Source organism: Sarcophilus harrisii, chromosome 4 (genome assembly GCF_902635505.1).
Source record: "Sarcophilus harrisii chromosome 4, mSarHar1.11, whole genome shotgun sequence".
In the NCBI taxonomy this organism is placed as follows: Eukaryota; Metazoa; Chordata; class Mammalia; order Dasyuromorphia; family Dasyuridae; genus Sarcophilus; species Sarcophilus harrisii.
Genome location: NC_045429.1, coordinates 319,943,409 through 319,966,579, shown reverse-complemented (window position 1 = coordinate 319,966,579; position 23,171 = coordinate 319,943,409). Strand labels below are relative to the sequence as shown.

General features: G+C 35.4%; 1 protein-coding gene across 2 annotated transcripts in view; it reads right to left on the bottom strand.

Moving 5' to 3' along the window:
• RAB37 (RAB37, member RAS oncogene family) overlaps nt 1-23,171 on the bottom strand; it is a 79,814-nt gene that overhangs the window by 16,545 nt on the left and 40,098 nt on the right. For both annotated transcript variants that reach the window (XM_031965753.1, XM_031965752.1), the window contains exon 2: nt 1,247-1,357. In XM_031965753.1, the coding sequence (XP_031821613.1) occupies nt 1,247-1,357 (111 nt within the window). The remainder of the gene's footprint in view (nt 1-1,246; nt 1,358-23,171) is intronic.

The window sequence follows — 23,171 nt, the reverse complement described above, 5'->3', positions numbered from 1 at the left end:
TTAGAGACCAATTATAAGAGACTCAACAAGATCAAATTGTTTACTTTGTATATGTGAAAATATTAGTAGTATTCTTATGATTGTCATCATTATTTGGGTAGTTTGAAAGAAAGGTTTGGGTTGAGCTGATTATGATGGGGTGATTCTAAAAAATAACACTGTGTAGAGAGAGACAAAAAGAAGTAATTATTTCATACAAACAAGGAATAAAAAGAAAAATTTTATATAGAAGAAGCTAGTAAGAGGGAGGGCATGAAGTGGTGGAGTCTTGCTCTAATTGAGAATTACAGAGGGATGCTTAATTGTAGCCTTCTTTAGAGGGGAAGTTGCAAGGAGAGGGAAAAATAAAATAAAAAGTACTCAAAAGAGAACAAAAGAAAATCAATAAGGAAGCAAAGAAAATCAATAAGGAAGCAAAGAAAATCTGGGCAGCTTTGAAAACAATGTGTAGCATTTATTTTATTGGTTTACTTGAAATGGAAATTTATTGTTTTATATTTAATAGTCTCCCATGGTATGTTGTGTAAATGGGAACATTTTTTTTTTCTCATTTTGTATTTAAAAAGAAAATACAAAAATATTCCTTTGGCATTATTGAACAATTTTCTTCTTCCAATCAATAAACAATGAAAGAAATATAAAATTGGTACTTCTAGTATTCCTATCATCTCCAAAAAAGACAATCCCCCCTTTTTTTTCCATCTTGGGAACTATTTTTGTAACCTTGTAAAATCGGGTCCATTCCTATGTCACTTTTAAAAGTCTGGTCAAGTGACCTTTTTTTTTTTTTTTTTACACCACCCTTGAGTTTAAGAGGGAGAATTGAGAATGTGCCAGAAATCACATTTGATCTTTTATTACCCCTGTGATTCTAGAGAAGAGATCTTTGTTTCTATCCATGAAGAAAAGGGGAAAGAAAAACTATAAAGGCTTTGTAGAGTTAATACGACTACAAATTACAAGCAATCTTGCTTAGAAGTTGAAAGAAAGGTAAACATTTTATGGGAATAAGGTCTCTATTCTATTAACTTTCTTCCTATAACTTACAGTTTGAGAAACACATACTAGCCTGAACAGTCAAATTCTGTAGGGGAATACAGAGACACATTTTAATCCCCTGCCTTCTACGTTCATGGGTCCATGGAAACTCATGTGACCATGCTAAATTCTGACCTTTTAAAATCTCAAACATCAGGTTGAGCTGCTGCCTGAGGTCCTGGAGCATAGCCAGCTAGTGAGTGCTTACTGTGAATCCGATGCCCACGGTGGCAGAGAAGGAGCCTGGGATAAACTTGCCCTGGTCAAACTGAACCAGTAGAGATGTCTTCCCCACACCGCTATCTCCCACCAGGATGGTCTGTAAAGATGCAAGGATGAAAGATTAAGAACAAGGACTATAATCCAAACTTTTATGAAGCAACAAAGATTAAGAGGACAAATTCTATACACATAAGTCCCTGACTCATATTCACATAGAAATGCACATATTTTTTTCATAGTTAAACAAACAGATGATTAATGATTTTCCATTATATACTTTGAAAAGCTCATGGATAAAGTCTTATTTATATATATTGTATTCTGTCAGCTTTTTACCTTTTTATCGATATTCAATATCAATATCAATATCAATTGAATGATATTAGTCTAGACTTTTCTTTTTCTACCTTATCTTTTCCAGGCTTGGGACATTTGACTGTAGAAAATTAGAGTATTGTTTTTCCTCCACTTTCAGAAATATTTTATATATTACAGAGGTTAATTGTATTTTGAATGTATCAAATCAGGTCCTTTTTTTACATACCAGTACACTAATGACCATTTTTTCCCTTCTGATATTGAATTCCTTAAGGTGTTTGTATTCGCTGTCAATTTAGTTATTTTATATTTTTGTAAAGATTCAACTATTTCTTTTATATTTTTGTACTTAATAGTACTTTCCCCAATAATTACATGTAAAGCTAGTTTTCAGCATTCATTTTTGTAAGATTTTGAGTTTCACATTTTCTCCCTCTCTCTCTTCCCCCTCTTCTCCAAGATAGAAAGCAATCCCATACAGGCTACATGTATAATACATGTAAATAATAATAATAAAATATAATATAATAAATTTACATGTATAATCATGTAAAACATATTTCTATATTAGTCTTGTTGTGAAAGAAGAATATGAACCAAAGGGAAAAACCACAAGAAATAAAAAACAACAAAATAAAAACAAATTTAAAAGTGAAAATTATATGCTTCAATCTGCATTCAGACTGATGGCTATATTTTTTAATGTAGATGGCATTTTCCATCACAAGTCTTGAAATTTTCTTGGATTACCGCATTATTAAGAATTAAGTCTATTGTAGTTAATCATTGCAAAATTTTGCTGTTACTGTATTCAATGTTCTCCTATTTCTGCTTACTTCACTCAAGATCAGTTCATGTAAGTCCAAGTTTTTTCTGAAATCCAATTGCTCATCATTTCTTATAGAACAATAGCGTTCCATTATATTCATATATCACAACTTGTTCAGCCATTCCCCAATTGATGAGCAACCCCTAAATATTTCCCATTCCTTGCACCACAAAACATTGCTACAAATATTTTTGTACATGTGAGTCCTTTTCTGATTTTCTGGATATATTAATAATATTCTTGTGACCTAAAACATGCAAATACATATATAGTATAACAATAAAGTGAATGAACAAAAACATATGCAAGATAGGCACACATACAAATATATGCAAAATGAATGTAGAATACATAGAAAGTGAATAAATGAAAATATATTCAAAGTAGGTAAATACAAGATAGTTTGGTAGGGAGAAAAAATATCAGGTGGGAAAGAGAAAGGATATGTAGCCAAGTGCAAGTTGTAGTAAGACATAACAAAGATATAGCAGCTAGAACATAACCTTGGGTGTCTAGGCACTAATCCAAGCGTACTGCTATGATGCCCAAGTCCTGAGACCCAGATCCAAAATTAGAACTGCTTGATAAGCATAATGTAAATCTACAATAACATATGTAATGATGCTTTTCATCTCCTTTTTTCTTTGTTTTGTATAATTACCATGGGACTTTTGGGTTTTGTTTTTGTTGTTGTTGTTGTTTTGCAGATTAGTCTGTCTACCACCCCAGAATGTATGGTGAGGATCTGAGATCCAGTGAATTGTCTGTCAGCCACCCACAGACAGTCTCTTTGTATGTAACCCTTTATGATTATTAAACCACTTATATAATCATAATGGAGTTCCCTGCCTGTTTCTTTGATACAATTAACTTGCCCCTTGGTTGGGAGTGGTGGGAGCAGGTTTTGAGTTTCCCTGGTGTGGGAGATATATTCTATCAGGTTAGGCAAGGAGGGAAAAAGGCTGGTAGCTGATGTGGGACAGCTGTCGATTGCAGCATTAAAGGAAGCCACCATTAGGTGTCTTAACATTAAAGAGTGAGAATAGAAAACTAGCTGAGGAATGCAATTACAGTAGAACATGAGAACAGTTACAGCTGTAGTAGCTGGAGATTTAGCAGACAAGGTTGAAATTCCAGCACATGGGCTGGTCTAGCTGAAGGGAGTTAAGCATGTAAACAGGAAGATGATAAGATATATGATTGTGGGAGGAATGGAATTCCAGAACCTGGACTTTCAAGGAAGAGGAGAATAATGGGTAGTAGGAGAGAGAGAGAGACAGACAGAGAGAGAGAGAGAGAGAGAGAGAGAGAGAGAGAGAGAGAGAGAGAGAGAGAGAGAGAATATAATCAGTGCAGTGAAGATTATTTGAGATATGATAGTAAAAGTCAGTAGAAGGAGGTAGAAGTGTCAGATCAGAAAAGGAGTGCATTTTTAAAGGGGCTTTAATCAAAGTTCACTAAAGGGATACACATATAGAAAGCAAAATGAGAAAGTTTAAATATAAAAGAGTAAGAGGAAAGTAGACAGAGATAAAGTTGTGATCTTTTTGTACTGACAGTGTGAGCAGAAGATGAGTTTGGAAACTTTTGGGGAAAAGAAAGTGTGTAAGGGGGATATCAAAGAGCACAGCTCACAGCTCTTTTGTGTGTGAGTCCTGATAAACTTTTTTTTTTTTAATTTTATTTTTATTTAATAGCCTTTTATTTACAGGTTATATGCATGGGTAACTTTACAGCATTAACAATTGCCAAACCTCTTGTTCCAATTTTTCACCTCTTACCCCTCCCACCCCCTCCCCTAGATGGCAGGATGACTAGTAGATGTTAAATACATTAAAATATAAATTAGATACACAATAAGTATACATGACCAAAACGTTATTTTGCTGTACAAAAAGAAAGTCCTGGTAAACTTTTATTCCTTATTGAAACTAACCCTAAGCTGTGATTAGTACAACTTGCTATTTGATATAAAATCTCTTGGGATTGTAACTGATAATGTTTTAAGTATGGCATTTAGGTATCATTGTCTGATGAATCATGTCAGTAATCCATCATTCAAGAGAGATTCTATAAATTGCTCAGAGAAAAATTTGATCCAGAACTGTTATAGATAGTCTATATGTGGGCAAGAGCAAAGCTTAGCTTAAAGTAAAATTCTTTTGCTCAGTTACCCAGTTGTGTTCCTGTGTTTCCCACCTGATTATTCCCTAGTCTAGCTATGAGATGGAATTGTTACTGCCTGATTTATTGTCAACTATAATTCTTACCTTTAGTCAAACAGAGCTAAGAATATCCTGCTACATACAAGCTCTTCGGGCAAAGCCTGAAGGACTAATTTGATGTTACTACAACCATATCCCTGTTTTTTCTCTCTTAGCAAATTTCTAGCAAATGGTCAATAGAGAACATGAGCACTATTCAAGTATATAAGATCTTACTATTTTTAGTCTGATTATGTAGACATTCCATAACCCAAATTATCAGGTGAAATGGTACTTGAGCTAGTTATCTGCTTGTTACTAGATATATATGGCTTTATGAAATAAAGTTTTTAAGTGTTGCAAAATGATATAAGAATAATTGGAAATTAAGTACTTAAGTGCCCTCCCAAGTCTTTTATTATAATTGGCCTCAAGTTTGCCTCATAAATAAATTCACTTGTGTAATCAGGGTGGAAAGCCCCTACATACAAAGATATTGTTACCTATACTTTCATGTACAGGAGGGAATCCTCAATAGCATCTGGTCCTCCTAAGGCACTGGGATGAAACTTTTGAGAAAGCAACAGTCCTGACAATCAGGCAATTGTTTGTCAGATGTTAGTGATTGTAATGGAAGATGTAAAAAATAAAATTCCATGAAGTTCAAGTCAGCTCTGGGTTCCTAGTTTGTTATTTAACAGATTAGAACTACCTGAGTTCTAATTAGAACCATGAGTTGGTCCTCATAACATGAACTAGTTACCAGAGAAAGAAAATTTTGATAGACCGTTCCAACTTGTATTGAGATCTACTCTGTAAGATATTTTTGCAGGGACATCTGAAGAGCCTCCGCAAGTAACCTGGAGACAGAAAAGCAAATCTAAGGAAGAGCTGCCCCTGAGGACAAGGCATTTTCCAGAGTACTCTAAAAAAAAGACGTTCGAGAGACTAGACAACTACATGGGAATTCTGAGATGAAATTTGCTTATTAAATGGACATGGGCAGGAGGTGAGGGTATGAGCTGATGATCATTATTGTACAACCAAATGACATTGATGTTTCCTTCAACTCCCTGGGGTGGGATGGAAGAAAACTGTAACAATTGTGGTAACTTTCTTGAGTCACATTGTTTTCCTGCTTGAGCTTGTATTGTTTATGTGGTTTGTGCTTATAAATGTAACCATCTCTCCAAGCTTTATTCAAAAAGACCCTAAAAACCCTAATATAAAGCTACCCCAGGGAATTAGTGGAAGACGTTCAGAAAAAATGTATAGGGGGCTTTCAGGGTAGAATGTGGGATCCTGATTGGAGAAAGACATACTATTGGGGTGAAAGCCATTCCAAAGGGGGAGAGGAAGAAAGCTATTACAAGAATACTGTGTCTAGCAGGTAACTTTGTATGCATCTAGGGACTTATTCAAACTAACCAGCACATAGTCTTGTGGGGTCTCTATTGGGTTGAAAGCCATAACAAAGATGTGTAGCCAGGTACAAACTGTAGCAAGACATAACAAGGACGCAGCAACCAGAACAAAACCTTCATTGTGTCTACCACATAAACTTGGGTTTCTAGGCACTCATCCAAGAGTGCTGGTGGGATGCACAGATCCTGAAACCCAGGCCCCAAATTAAAATTGCTTGCTAAGCATAATACAAATCCACACATGTAATGATGCTTTACAGCATCTCATCCCTTTGTTTGATTTTTATAATTACCATGGGACTTGTTGAGGGTCTTTTCAGGGATCTATTGAATAGTATAGCTGCTGCCCCAGACTGCATGGTGGGGATCTGAGATCCAATGAATTGTCTGGCAGCCACCCCCAGACAACCCTTATTTAATAATCTATTATGATTATTAGACCATTCATATAATCATAATGGAGCTCCCTGCCACTTTCTTTGGTACAATTATTAGCTTGCCTTTTGGTTAGGAGCAGGGGGAGGAAGCTCAGGGTTCCTTTGGTTGAGAAATTCCCAACGCAACAATTAGTTTTGAATTTTAGGAGATTGAGGCAGTGTGGAAGGAAGAAAACTTTTTTTTATACATAACCTGCAGCTTATAATCATAGGAATTCTGAGTGGAGCCATAGCATTGTAGATTGTTACTTCCTTTTCAGGAGCAATGGTAGAACTAATTTGTTATTGTTCTGTGAGCAAGAAGTGGAAAGAGGTGGGGCCCCATAGGTGGTGGCAAGGCATGTGACAAGATACTTATAGTGGCCAGGTCATGATGTTGTGATGGGATGGCCAGATGGAGTTAGGTTCCATCTGGGATTGGCTATTTATGGAAAATCCAGGTGACACTGGCTGTACTTGCCACAAAATGTTTAGCAGTTACTGAAGAAGTGAGAAGGAGAAGAAGGGGTGAGTGTGAGACAGAATGAGAATGCATGAAAGATTAAGTGTCTAGAGAACAGTTGTGGAATACTGGGGTGTGAGAAAGAACCTCCAAATGTGAACCCTTAGAGCCAATTCTTTTCTAAGTTCTTAGGGAATGGTTTCTAGAATTTGGCTAAGTTCCTGACAATAGACCTGCCCAGAGAAACTGAGGTCTGAATCCTAGAATCACTGATTCAGGAAGCGGGCAATGTTAAGCAGCTATTATATTTGGTTTTATACTCTATATATGAATTTAGCATTTTCTTTTTCTAAATAGTATTTTATTTTTTCTAATTGCATATAAAGCCAATCGTTAACATTCATTTAAAAAATTTTTAAGTTTTAATTTTTTTCTTTCCCTTCCTCCTTCACACCCTTCTCCCTAAGATGGTGAAGCAATTTGGTATAGGTTATATATGTGCAATCATGTAAAACATATTTCTGTATTAGTCATGTTGTGAAAGAAAAAATAGACTAAAAGAAAAAACATTAAAAATTAAAATGGTACACTTTAATCTATATTCTGATGCCATCAGGTCTTTCTCTGGATATGGGTAGCATTTTTCATCATGAGTCTTTGGAATTGTCTTGGATTATTATATTGCTGAAAATAGATAAGTCATTCATAGTTGATCATCATATAATGTTGGTATTGTGTACAACATTCTCCTGGTTCTTCTCACTTCACTTTGCATCTGTTTGCGTAAATCTTTCCAGATTTTTCTGAAATCAGGCTGCTCATCATTTTTTCTAGCACAATAGCATTCCATTACATTCATATACCACAAGTTGTTCAGCCATTCCCCAATTGATAGGCATCCTTTCAATTTCCAATTTTTTTGAGATGGCATTTTCTGAGACACCTTCATTAATACTTAAAGAAAAAGAGGGTGTGCAAGAAGCCAATAAATTTAGATCTTACAATGTGTTTCAGATTGCAGATGTGTGTGCATATGTGTGTGTGTACATGTAGAGAATTGTATTTGGGTCTAAACAAAAGACAAAAAAGGACTTGTGGGGCCAGAACCATGTCAAGGCTAAAACATAGAATCATAGCATGGAATGGAAGTAGGGGATGGGACTTTTCTTTAGATTCTGGGGGATTGATTCTTCTCTCTGGAGTCCTTGTACTCCTTACCTTAGGAGTTCTGGTGCATAACCATTACAATGATTTCTTATTTGGCAAATCTGATATTCTCTCAAGCCTTATCCTTCTTGACTTTGGATTTGAGTTTTCTAATTCTATTTCCCCTCTCATGGGGCTCTAGGATCACTCCCAGGGTTTTTCTTTGACTAGGGTCCTTCTCCTGTTATTGAGCTTTGGGCTCCCATTTATTGGGTTCTGCTTAGAACCCGTCTGCAGTTGTTAGTGGACCACACTTCCCAACTCCACCATTTTGTCTACATCAGGGCCTCCTCAGAAATGCTAACAGTTTTGTGCATCCCTGGGATGGGTGGAGGATGCTACCAATGAGGCTCCTTATTCCATTTTAATTAATGCATTTTAAAACTTTACTAGGGGTATTTTCAGGGTAACTGAGTATCTTTAGATATTAGCAATCCACCATCTTCTCTCAAAGCAAGAAGAACAATCTGGAAACACGAACTCTGACTAATGTAATGACTAACCATAACTCAGAAGACCAATGATGAAGCATGTCACTTCCTGACAGAATAGTCCTTTTATCCTTTGGCTGAGTAGAGAAAAAAATAAACTCATTAATGCAAACTCTTAAGCTATGGTTTTGCATGGATATAGATCTCAAGAGTACCTTGAATCTTGTATAGCTATACTGGGTGTACAGGTCCTATTGATTGATGCTCAATATTACATTTAAATGAATTAATTTAAGTGAATAAAAGAACTTACCATTTTATGGTTATTAAAAATTCCCATTTACATCTTTTGTTCATTTGTTCTCATTCAATTTTCTCTTAGTAGTAGTTAATGTAGACTTTTTTTCCTGATTCTGTTTTTTTAAAATTTGCATTATTTCAGAAACATATTTCCAGATTTTTAAAAATTTCTAATACTTGTTAGTTTCAATTATATTGTAGCATTTCTTCATGTCTATGTATCAGAATTGTTTTTAACCAATACTCTGTGGAGGACATTTAATTTGTTTCCAGAGTTTCTTAATTGTATAGCGTTCTGTTATAAAAGTCTTTGAACAGATAGCGCTGTCTGTGTTTAACAATACTTTTTTGGCATATGCTCAATAATACGATTATTTTTCTTTTATTTTATATTGACAGATTGCTCGTTAAAAGAAGCTACAAGTTCTCAATTGTACCAGAACCAGATGAACTTACCTGTTTTTCTTCAATCTTTTCAACATTGTTTTCCTGTTTTTAATTATTATTATTATGTTACTAATTTGACAAATACAAATTTGTTCCTAGCTGCCTAACAGATCTGGCCCACACTCTGAATTCTTAAGCATTTTTTAAAAAATTGATGAGTTTGAGCAGGTGACAATGAATTAACAACAACTTTGAATTTCCTATTTTCTCTATGTGCAAATTGTCTTTTCATATAATTTCCTTTTTTTGGGGGAAAGGGGATGGAGAATCCAATCCCGGTTAATTGACTTGCTCAGGGTCACACAGTTGATAAGTGTCTGAGGCTGAATTTGACCTCAAGTTCTCCTGACTCCCGAGTTGGTGCTCAATCTACTTTACCACCAAGTTATCTATTACATATCCTTTCATCACTTATGTTTTGGGGATTGGAAAATATATAAATTTTACTAGTTCCTTAAGTATTTTAGATGTCAAGTTTTTAACTTGACAGTTGTTAGTTGTCATTTTGGTAATATTTTCCCAATCTTTTTTGTTTTATTTCAGTGATATATTTCCTTGTACAAAATGTTTTATTTTTAACATAGTCAAGATTAACAAGTCAAGTACTTAATGTCTTCTATTTATTGATTAGGAAAAAAATTTAATCTTCTCTCCACAAATGAGACAAGTATATTATTTCATTTTTAAAAATTGATTTTAAAAAATTTAAGTCCAACTAGAATTCACTGAGGCATATGTAAAATGTAAATCCACATCCATTTATTGGCATATTGACAAATGATTTCCCAAATGTATTTGTCAAATAGTGAATCTTTCTTTTAAATTTTATTCTCTATAGATTTATTAAATGCTAAACCAAACTATATCTGGTGTACTTTTCTTGTCCATTGATTTAGCATGAGGCAGTGGAGAGAGTGTCAGATTTGTAGTCAAGGAAAACTGGGTTTGAATTTTGCCTTAGACTTACAAACATACTAAAAATATGATCCTTGGCAATCTGAACCTCAGTTTCCTCATTTTAAAAACAGTGATAACAATTGCTTTTACCTTACAAGGTTGCTAATACATTCAAATGAAATAATTATGTACATAAAATATTTTGCAAATAATAAAGCTTTAATATCAATGTGAACTCTTCTCTATAGCTCTATTTTTGGTCCAGTATCAAATAGTTTTTGGGTTTACTCTTTATAAAATGATTAAATACAAGGATATGACACTTTCATCCACTTTTCTCATTGCTCTGATCCTTAATATTCTTGTCTATTCATTTTTCATCTTTGTAGTGGGAGTAGAAAAGAAGTGGATAAGAAGAATCTTGAATTGATTTTTCCCAGCCCAGCTGACAAAATTATAGAATATAAGGGAGTCAGGCAACTATAATAATATTATATTAAGGCCTTATGTTCATACTTTACAGAAGTGAAGTTCCTTAGTCAAATTTAATGAAATTAGAAGAAAGCTAGTCATTGATTGAGCCCAATCAATGTAGTCCAGTTGGGTTTTTGAAAAGCAAGATGAATTCTCTAGGGACTAGTAAAGGCAGGAGATAACTCTAAGGAGTATAAGCACTGGCATTCAAAAAGAGAATGTTATGGAAGAATCCAGATCTTGAAAGGGAATCATTTTTTGCCTCTTTGAATAGAGAAGGTAATTCTCTCTCCTGTTCCACTATTGATCATGGAGACCATGGTGTCTTGTAGGGAGTTATTTACTTTGTCTAAATAACAAAACTAACCAACATGTTGACCAAGTTTACCATTACCCCGATAGTGACATGGTCACTTATTTCTACAAAAAAGGAAGGAGATAATGATAGTACAAAAATGTCACTCTCATTAAATTAGATGAAGCCTATAGTCTTCATGATGTAATTCAGTTTTTTCAACTTAACCCTATCCAAGCTGAACTTGACCCATTTCTTAACCCAAACCAATCTTTGCTCAACTTAACCCAAACCCAAAATGTATCATTTAGTGATATAAGGCAATGACATAAACTTTCAGAATATAATTGACTATCAAAAGTAAACCAATGACGATGATTTTGACCCTTGCCTACTGGCAAGTTAAATAATCCTCCCCCTCCTACCCTCAAGCTAAAAAACCTTAAAGCTCCTTAGAGCCGATACAATCCTCTCTGTAGTTTCCAAAGCAGCAAGAACAGGGAGATCACTACTATTGGTTTTCAATCAATCCAATCATTTCTTGGGGGAGTCGCAGCAGCCAGTTTTGGCATAGCATTGCTTAGGCCAAGTCACCAGGCCCAGATCCTTAGAATTATGTCCTAAAAAAAGTGAAGGTCACTGAAGACCCAAAGCTTTTAACTTCAAAGATCCAGAAAAATAGTGAAGTTCAATATAGCAGTCCAGGTGACCCAATTTGAGACCCAGCAGAGCCTGCCTCTGGTAAAAAGCTTTGGTTCTAGAACTAAGGCTAGAAAAATGAATAAGCAGCAGAAGATAGAGATAATTACAGATATTTGTATTAGGTTCAGAGTTATCGAAAAGTCCAGTCTTGGAGAAAATATACACATAACAACTATAATTCAAGATTCAGAAAGGGAAATGAAGTTTCACAAAAATTGCATGAATGTCTAGAAGAAACAAAGCAAAAGATAAATGAAATAAAATATTTGGAGGAAAAAACTGAAAGCTTAGAGAAGAAAGAAACAAACTTTATCCAACTAACAGAATCTCTGAAAAGTAGAATAAACTAAATAGAAATTAATGACTATAATAAGAGTAAGAGATAGAACAAATTAATGGAAAAACACAAAAATATTCTTTGCTATCAAAAAAATCTGACCAGTAAAAATGGGTGAAGGAAAACTAATCCATGAATCACCAGGTTCTCTGAAAACCACAGTTTTAAAAAATCAGAACCAGGACACGATATTATAAGGAATCATGTGCAAAACTGACCAGATATATTAGACACAGAAAGCAAAGTGAAAACAGAAGGAATCCCATTTATCATTTACTGAAGAACTCTAAAAAGAAAAATTCTCAGGAATGCAGAAAATTTTTTTGACAAAATCTAAGACCCATTACTATTAAAAACATTAGAAAACATAAGAATAAATAGAGCTTTCCTTAAAATGATAAATAGTATCTATCTAAAACCAAGAACAAGCATCATCTATAATGAGTCCTAGTGAGAAGCCTTTTCAGTATTGTTGCTATTGCTGTTCATCCTTTATTCTCAAAAAGGATCAATGGTATCATGACAATGATATCTTGACTTGTACATGAATTGGATTTAAGTGAAGCAGACCTTCCAAAAGTCATTCCTTTGGAATCATTGAAATTCAGTGGCAAGATAAAGATCAAGACTTGATGGCTTAAGATGAATGACTTATCATTCAAACAAATGGATTCCTATGTCAATTTAAGTCTGTTTCCCAGCCATTACCACACTAGATGGAGAAAAAGAACTGGACTTCAAGCCAGAGCTATTCATTTATCTGACCTCAGGAATCTTACTTTTCCAGTTTCTTCATTTTTAAATGGAAAAGGAGTTTGTTTGGCTAAATAAAATGTACGTGGATTGCCTAAGGACTTGAGGCATACCTCAATTTCTGAGAATTCCTGACTACAGAATTTTTGAGCTGAAATCAAGAAGATCTGAATTCAAATATGGCCTCAGACACTTATTACCTGTGTGACCTTAAGCTTAACAAAATTAAAAAAAAAATATGAATGATCCAATGCTTTGGTTCCAAATATCAATACCTTTAGCTTCTCATGGAATTTATTTTCCAAATCTGGGACAAATTTAGCTGAAGTAGAAAGGTTTGATTCGGAACTACATTGTTTTTACTCCTTCAAAAAATCTTTCAGGTAGACTTGAGACTTGAGTCAAGAGAATAGGGAAGATTCAGCAATCAAAATGATAGGGTATTTGAAAAGAGGAAAGACTGGGTGTAAAGAAGAAAATGCTGAACCAGATTGAATTTATTGAGAGTGAAGAAAGCACCAGTCCTGAAGTCAGGAGGATCTGAGTTCAAATCCAACCCTCAGACACAATACTTACTGGCTGTGTGATTCTAAGCAAATCACTTAAGCGGAAGAAGAAGAAGAAGAAAAGTGGAGGGGAGTGAAGGACCATAGATTACAGCAAACAAGTATTTGCAGAGGAAGGGAAGGGAAGGGAATAAGCATTTATATAGAGCTTACCAGGAAAATTGTGTTAATTGTGTAACATCATGAATGAAACAAGGATGCCCATTATTGCTATTATTATTATATTATACTAGAAATGCTAGCTAAAGCAATAAGATAAGAAAAAGAAATTAAAGGAATAAGTATAGACAAAGAAGAAGGAAAACTATCACTTTTTACAGATGATATGAAAGTATACTTTGAAATTAACAACTTTAGCAAAGTTGCAGGATATAAAATAAACCCACACAAATCATCAATATTTCTATATGTTGCCAAGAAAACTCTTCAAGAAGAGCTAGAAAGAAAATTCCATTTAAAATAATTGTAGACAATTTAAATATTTAGGAGTCTACCTGCTAAGACACAATTAGGAAACAATTTTCATACAAATGCAGACTGAAACAGAGAAGACAACTGGGTAAGATAAGTCAATTATGGTTATTAAAATAACAATTCTATCTAAATTAATTTACTTATCCAGTGCCATACCATTCAAATTCCCAAAGAAGTACTTTATAAAGCTAGATAAAAGTAGTAACAAAATTCATATGAAGGCACGAAAGGTCAAAAATATGTAAGGGAATCAGTGAAAAATATATTAAGGAAGGTAGACTACCAGAATCAAAATGTCAAACTATACTACAAAGTAGAAATCATTGAAACAGTCTGATGCAGGATAAGAAACAGAATGGCTGATCTATGAAACAGACTGGGTACATAATATACAGAAGCAAATAAATACAGTAACATAGTGTTTGATAAACTCAGAAATCCTCACTATTGGGATAAGAACTCACTTTTTGACAAAAACTGGAGAATATACTTGGAGAAATACAAATTAAAAAAACAACTTACACCCATCAGATTGGCTAATATGAAAGAAAAAAACTGATAGGAGAAATGTGGAAAAATTGGTTCACTAATGCAGTGTTGGTAGAATTATGAACTAGTCCAACCATTCTGGAGAATAATTTGGAATTATACCCAAAAAGTCATAAAATTTTGTATACTCTTTGACCTGGAAGTACCAATACAAGGGATGTACTCCAAATAGATCAAAGAAAAAGAGGAAAGACTCACATGTACAAAAATATTTATAGTAGCTTTTTTTGTGATGGCAAAGAGAATGGCTGAATAATTTATGGTTTGTGATCATGATGGAAGAGTATTGTACTGTGGAACAGCTAGGTGGCGCAATGTGACAGGCATATTTCTTCCTTTTCTATCATTTTAGCCAATCTGATAGTTGTGAGGTGAAATCTGAGTTATTTTAATTTACATTTTTTTAATCAGCAATGAGGTATGAGAATCAAATGAAGGATTTTTTTAAGGATAAGGAGGGGTTTTTTTTTTTTTTTAAGGATAAGGATAAGGAGGACTGTGAAGCATTCCTGAAGATGTGGAAGAGATAGGCTAGTTCCCAGAAGAGTTTAGGACACAAAAAGGCAGGGGTGAGTGGAATTGGATTTGGTTAGGAGAGCCTTATCTGTTGTCAGAGACTAGAGCACAAAAAAAGGGAACACGATCATGGAGAGGAGATTTGAGGGACAGGGATAGGAGAAAAGAGGAAACAGAATAAACGATGTCTTTTTCTCCAAGGAAGAATACTTGTCCTGATTAATCCCAGAGAACAGAACCAAGAACAATATAGGGACATTCTTTTTTCCCCTTTATTAAAGATTTTTATTTTCCAAAACATATGCATGGATATTTCTTCGACATTAACCTTTGCAAAACCTTGTGTTCCAATTTTTTCCCCTTTTCCCCATTCCCTCTCCTAGATGGTAAGTAATCCAATATATGTTAAACATGTTAAAATATGTGTTAGATCCTTTATATGCATACATATTTGTACAATTATCTTGCTGCACAAGAAAAATCCAATCAAACAGGAAAAAAATGAGAAAAAATAAAATGCAAACAAACAACAAGATAAAGAGTGAAGATGCTATATTGTGAACCACTCTCAGTTCCCGCAGTCCTCTTTCTGGGTGCAAATAGTTCTCTTTATCACAGGATCATTGGAACTGTCCTGAATCATCTCATTGAATATATGGACATTCTAAAGGCAGAGTTAACTCTTTCCTTGGGGAAAGAAAAGGGTTGTAAAGAAAATACTAACAATTAGAGCTATTGGAAAGTGGAATGGGATGTTTGGGAGATGGAGTTACTTGGTATTTACTAGAAATCTGCACTTGTAGCCTAGGTGACCACTTGATTGTCCCACAATAATACTGCCTCTTTAACTCAATACTGTGGATTGTAAAGAGAATGCTCTTTGGGGGGGGATGGGGTGGTGGAGAATGGGGGTGGGGTGAGGTGGAGATAATATGTTCCTCTAGCATTGAAAGAGGTGATTACATGGAACCAAGTTGCTCCATTTGTGTCTCTAGCTCCAGAATTTCCTTTTCTTTCTTTCTTTTTTAAGCAAGGCAGTATGGAAAGCAGGAGACCAACTTCTTTCACATTGTTATTTCTGCTTCTCAGTTACTTTGTAGCCCTTTATGTAAAGAGACCTAACAAATGAGTCTCCACAAGTTTAAGGTTCCATTTCTTCCTGATGAAAGAGGGAAACCAGCAATATATAGTGGAAAGAGATTTGTCTTTGAATTTAAGAGAGGTTCTCATCTCCAATACCTATAATCTATCTGCATCTATATATCTGTAGAGAGGCATATATCTGTCAAATGCAGCTGATGGAAGTTGATCTAGTCTCCATTACTAGACCTAAGTCTGACCAAGTATTATCACTTCCAGACCCTGACTATTTTATAAAACTCCTAAACTCTCCCCTCGGAATTCTCTGGCTTTCTTTATGTACTTTTAGTTGTCATACAAAATAACTTATTAGTGAAACCATAGAATGTCTCAACTTTGCACCTGAAGCCCAAATACTTTATAAGAAGCCCAGATCTGGCCCCCTCTTCAGGCGGGGCTTTTGTGTAGAACTGCAGTTGCAACTCTTTGCCCCAAATAAAAATCATATATATTTTTTCCTGTATTGGCTGTCCTCTCATTAATCCAGGCTGACATATCTGTATATCTATATCTGCATAGAGACAAATAATACATATGTGAGATAGAATATTGTTAATACCAAATGTAGTATTACTTGCAACTCCTTTAAATGATCCTAGTAATGTCAGAATTTCAGTAATGTTCTTGCATTCCTGCTTTTAAGCTATTATTCTAGATTAGGTTGAGCTGAACCATACCCTAAATTCCCTCACCCTGGGATTTTAACTTGTAGAGGAATTTAGCTTGATCTGATTCTGATGTCCTTGTCCCTTTCCATTGAAATTCTTGGCACAAGCCCTCTTTGTAGTGGCTAGAAACTGGAAACTGAGTGGATGCCCATCAGTTGGAGAATGGCTGAATAAATTGTGGTATATGAATATTATGGAATATTATTGTTCTGTAAGAAATGACCAACAGGATGATTTCAGAAAGGCCTGGAGAGACTTACACGAACTGATGCTGAGTGAAATGAGCAGGACCAGGAGATCATTATATACTTCAACAACAATACTATATGATGACCAGTTCTGATGGACCTGGCCGTCTTCAGCAATTAGATCAACCAAATCATTTCCAGTGGAACAGTAATGAACTGAACCAGCTACGCCCAGAGAAAGAACTCTGGGTGATGACTAAAAACCATTACATCGAATTCCCAATCCCTATATTTATGCCCACCTGCATTTTTGATTTCCTTCATAAGCTAATTGTACAATATTTCAGAGTCTGATTCTTTTTGTACAGCAAAATAACAGTTTGGTCATGTATACTTATTGTGTATCTAATTTATATTTTAATATATTTAATATCTACTGGTCATCCTGCCATCTGGGGGAGGGGGTGGGGGGTCATAGGTGAAAAATTGGAACAAGAGGTTTGGCAATTGTTAATGCTGTAAAGTTACCCATACATATAACCTGTAAATAAAAGGCTATTAAATAAAAAAAAATTTTTAAAATCCCAAATTCAGATTTAAAATATAGTTTATTGTATTTCCAATATTTTAATATTTACTTCATAGAAGTCAAAATCAGAAAAAAAAAAAAAAAAGAAAGAAATTCTTGGCACAAATGGCAACACAGCCAGAATAAAGTGCTTTTTCTTGCTTGGACTGTGAAGGGCCACTAAGTTCTCATGACCAGGCCTTGCTATCTCACCTATCCCTACTTCTTCTAAAACTATAAAAACTTTTTATGGGTCTCTTTGGGAAATCCACTACACATCCTGACATGATGGCAAGTTAGCAGACTTTTATCTGTTATCTCAATTATGTTTATTCCTCATCTCATGGCTTTGATATATTTCAGGACTGTGTGTGTGTGTGTGTGTGTGTGTGTGTGTGTGTGTATGTGTGTGTGTGTGTGTGAAATCCTGGGCAAGTGGCTTACTTTCTCTTAGCCTCAGTTTCTGCATTTGCAAAATAGGTGTTCTTCTGATTAATGTTTAGCCACTCACCCCATGCAGAACTGAGTAGTGCTTCCCTGGGATACATATGATTAACACTGAGAAATTTTGGAACAATGCAGGAAACACTGATGGCACCAGGGAACAAGGAAAAGGTCAAAGAAGATTGGTCAGGGAACCAAGAAAAGTAATAGATTTTAAAAAGAGAAACAACTTCCACTTTTCTTTCTATTTCTCTCCTGAATATGTCATGGAACTTTCTCTCTTGGATATATTCCCCTTTTCCTTCCATTTGAATATTCATTGTCAGACTGCATGACCATTCCCTCACAGCTGACATAGTTTCTACCGCTTATCCCCTATCTGCCCTCAATTTATGATTCTGAGACAATAAGCCACAGAACTCTATTCTTTGCCCCTCAATTATCCCCCCTTACACACACACACACACTTTTCCTCTACTAATGCAGCTGAGGTTGAAACAAAGAAAAGAAGAAAGCTTGCTTTGCCTAAACCACTTTTTATGGTGCTATAGCAGTGTTAGCCAGAAAACTGAGGAATGGTGGGACTTGGGGCAAGGAGCCAACATGTATGCCAGGCTTGAAAGAAAGGGGACTGGCATCTATCCAGCTGAGACCAATAATGCTTCTCCAGAAGTCCCTTGGGACAAAGACTGAGACTCAGTGGAAAGTGAATTCCCTAAATTTGTTTTGCATGATTACATATTTGCAATGGATTTTGTTTTTCTTGCCTTCTCAGTGGGCAGTGGGAGGGAGAAGTGGAAGGAAGAGGAGACAAACCGAAAAACAAAATAAGAGTGAATTTTAGGTTGAGATAGCTTTGAGGTCCAGTCCTGGAGGGAATCTGCCATTATTAGGGATGAGATTAGAAAGTGAGAGGTAGGAAAAGAAAGAAAAAAGATGGAAATTATTCAAGATCTCAGGAGGAACTAAACTCAGTTAAAAACTTTGAACTTAGGCAGATAAAGCAACAAGAAAGATGTTAATAATAAAAAGGACAATGGTTGGGGCAGCTAGGTGCAGTGGATAGGGTACCTGCCCTCAAGTCAGGAGGACCTGAGTTCAAATTTGACCTCAGACACTTAACACTTCCAGACTGTGTGACCCTGGGCAAGTCACTTAACCCCAATTACTTCAGGAAAAAAAAAGGAGGATGATTTTAAGGTCTTTTAAAGTAGTACAAACATCTATGAATAAACATTACCAAAAGAAAGTGAATCAATGCCTAATAAGTCAGAGGACCCTGGATTCCCAACATAACATGGAACTAACTACACAGTAGGAAATTTCTGAATGGATTAAGGGAGAATTAAAATTTATAAAAGCTGAATTTTGTCTTGTATTGCAGAAATAATAGACAAAATGGAAAAACTGGAATTTACAGTGACTAATCTTGTCAAAAGAAATAGCAATTAATTGGAAATGTAGATACACAGAAGTGAAGGACAATCTGGAAAAGAGAAGCAAAAAAAAAGCAAAAACAAAAGAAAGCATGAGATCTTTATACAAGCAAGACATGTTGATTTGAAAGACTGATTTGTGTTATAACTATTTAAGGATTACAGGTCTCTCAAAAGAACAAGAAAAATAAAATAAACGAATACTACAAGGCAAGAAATAATACAAGAAAATTGTCCAGAACGTCTGAGCATAGAAAGAAGCTATAGATTGCCTTTAGAGATGTAAGAGTGTGTTTTGAAGAAACATTACACGTGAATCTTTTTAGTGAGGAGAAATCCATTATCTTACAAAACATTTCATTCCACTTTTGGATAGATCTAATTTTGGGATGAGAGAAGCCAGAGACATATAACATAGAAATCAATCATAGATTTAAAGCTATAATTAGAGGGCATCTAGTTTAACTTTTTCAATTTACAGATGAGAGTCAGAGCAGTTAAGTGGCTTGTCCAGACCTTGAAGATGTTTGGTTTGAACCTATATGCTCTACCTTCAAATCCCTTGTGTGTTATCACATTTTATTAGGATATACATAGGGATGGTATAGAGATGACTGAGAACTGGCATGGTAAACCTGAGACTAGGCAAGCAATAAGATGAAATGCTCACCAATCAGAGAGCAAAGTTACAGGTGGCTGGAGAGGAGATGGCAAGGCATGAAGATGTCCAGGAAGTGGCATAATGAGTGTAAGACTGGGTAAGATAGGGTGAAATAGTTTTGGATCAGGGTTTGTTTCTAGACTCCCTGGGTAATGTAGGTGAATCATGCATCTGGTATGTTGGGATGGATGTCACTTCCTGACCATGCTCTCTGGCTTTCATTTCTATGTTGTACGGAAGGTCCCACCCTTGTGACCCTGGACTCGATGGGCAAAGATTTCACCTTATCTTGAGCCCAGTAACAGATCCCCTGTACAACTTGTAAGTTATCTTCATGCTGCCCCATCCACTCTCTAGTTTTGGTAGAGTATGTCTGGAAGCTATCGTAGGCAGAACTTATAGACAAGAATTAAAAGCATTAGTGTTATCTGGGTGCTGATTGCAACAACAACAACAAAACATAGAGAACAGATCCTGAAAGTTGGGTTGAGAACAGATCTTGGAAGTTGGGTTGAGGAAGTTTGATTTTGAGTAGATGCTAGACATCTGAGTAGTGTGTATTATTTTTCCTAGATCCATTGTGTGTCTGTAAGCTTTTAGAGTTCAAAGATCTTTAGAATCCATAAGGATATTTTAGGTAATGGGATAGTTTAAAAAGATCTTTTCATAATATAGATGATATTGATATAGGTTATTGATATCATAATATATAATAGAGATGTAGATATCTCTCTGGAGAAGAAAGTGAGATGGATGACTTTGCATAGCCCCCCTCACTTAAATCCAATTCATTTGCATATTTTAATGCATTACTTCCCTGATATCTTGATTATCTTTGAGAATAAAGGACAAACAGATATAGATAGGTAGTTTAGATGATGGATATGTGACAGATAAAATTGTGAATTCCCTGTTCTAATAAAAGATTCAATAAGATTTGAGCTAACTTTTACTATCTTACTTGTTTATTGGCAAAATTAATTGGAAGTTTGTTTTGAGATCAATTGTGTAGGAAACTTCTACAAGTGACCTAAGCTGGAGAAGAACAGACCAGAGTTACAGGATTGTACCAGATATTTCTACAGGATGGGAGACATCTACTTTTTCCTTTGCATCTTTTATCTGTAAGGTCTATCTATCAAAGGGGATTGCCCCCTTTGATTTTTGTCAAGCATCATCCATTTTTCCATTTTCCCTTTCACTTTGTCTCCTCTAATAAGAGCCAAGAAACCCTTGATGAATCTTTTTATTTGGTGTCAAAGAGATCGTCAAAACCATTCATTTTAATAATCTGTTGACCTGTTAATAAAATGATTAAATTGTCTCTCCCCCGAAAAGAAAATAAAAGACAACAATCTCTGTGAGTAGTAGGAGGAGTTGCCCTACTAGGGATCCAACTGAAACTAGTCCATAGGGCAATACAACACAGAGATATAGCAGAGATGTAGTAGGATTAATATGATCCATGATAGCCCATATGTCCATCTAGCTCATTCTCTTAATTAATCATCCTCACTCCTGATCAAGATATTCCTTTGGATATTTTCTTGCATATTACTGTCTTTTTTAAATCTCAGTCATTCTGGCTGGGTAAGTGCTTTAGAAAAAATTCCCACACTTGTTGATTCTGGGTGAGGAAATAGAAAAGGGGGAAAACTCTTTGATGTGTTTGGGGTTCAGCACCAAATGATGAGATTGGTGTAGGCACCAAATGTTGGGTTTGGTCATGTGAAGAATTCATAATGGCCATTCTCTTTGACAAAAGGTAGTTTTATTTAGGAGAAGAAGTTACATGCAAAATGAAGAGATACAAAAGACACCAGGAATGGTAACTATGAAATAGATTTGGGAGAGCAACAGGGTTATCAGGAAAGGAGTTTGGGAGAATCCATTAAAAGAATATGCCATATTGTTAGTGAAGTTGTAAACGAATCCAACCATTCTGGAGAGTAGTTTGGAACTATGCTCAAAAAGTTATCAAACCGTGCATACCCTTTGATCCAGGAGTGTTACTACTGGGCTTATACCCCAAAGAGATCATAAAGAAGGGAAAGGGACCTGTATGTGCACAAATGTTTGTGGCAGCCCTTTTTGTAGTGGCTAGAAACTGGAAACTGAGTGGATGCCCATCAGTTGGAGAATGGCTGAATAAATTGTGGTATATGAATATTATGGAATATTATTGTTCTGTAAGAAATGACCAACAGGATGATTTCAGAAAGGCCTGGAGAGACTTACACGAACTGATGCTGAGTGAAATGAGCAGGACCAGGAGATCATTATATACTTCAACAACAATACTATATGATGACCAGTTCTGATGGACCTGGCCGTCTTCAGCAATTAGATCAACCAAATCATTTCCAATGGAGCAGTAATGAACTGAACCAGCTACGCCCAGAGAAAGAACTCTGGGTGATGACTAAAAACCATTACATTGAATTCCCAATCCTTATATTTATGCCCACCTGCATTTTTGATTTCCTTCACAAGCTAATTGTACACTATTTCAGAGTCTGATTCTTTTTGTAGCAAAATAACGGTTTGGTCATGTATACTTATTGTGTATCTAATTTATATTTTAATATATTTAATATCTACTGGTTATCCTGCCATCTGGGGGAGGGGGTGGAGGGTAAGAGATGAAAAATTGGAACAAGAGGTTTGGCAATTGTTAATGCTGTAAAGTTACCCATACATATAACCTGTAAATAAAAGGCTATTAAAAAAAAAAAGAATATGCCATGAGGTGAAAGTACTCCATTGACTGGCAGGCTAAATCCATAAAGGGATTTAGTAATCTAAAAGAGTTAGTTAGCTATAAGAAGGAGAAAGACACCATGAGGTGTGGTGGGGGGAATGGGAGGAAAGACATCATAAGGCATGGGGAAGGGATAAAGAAAAAGATACCACAAAACAGAACTCGTGGTGAGCTAACACAAAGGGATTCAGCAAAGTTGACGTGGGCCATGGACAGATTTATAGGGGAAATTTAACTTTAAGAGTCTGACATAACTTGGATTTCTGACTGAACACAAGGTGGAGCTATTAAGATCTCCACAGAGGATAAGACCATAGGGTTGAACTGATCTCCATCAGTGCCCTTCTCTGCTTGCTTCAGGAAAAATCTTATCAATACTTTAGGCTTTCTCTGACAATTCCACTGACTTAGGACATCATCACCTTGATCCTAATATAATAATTA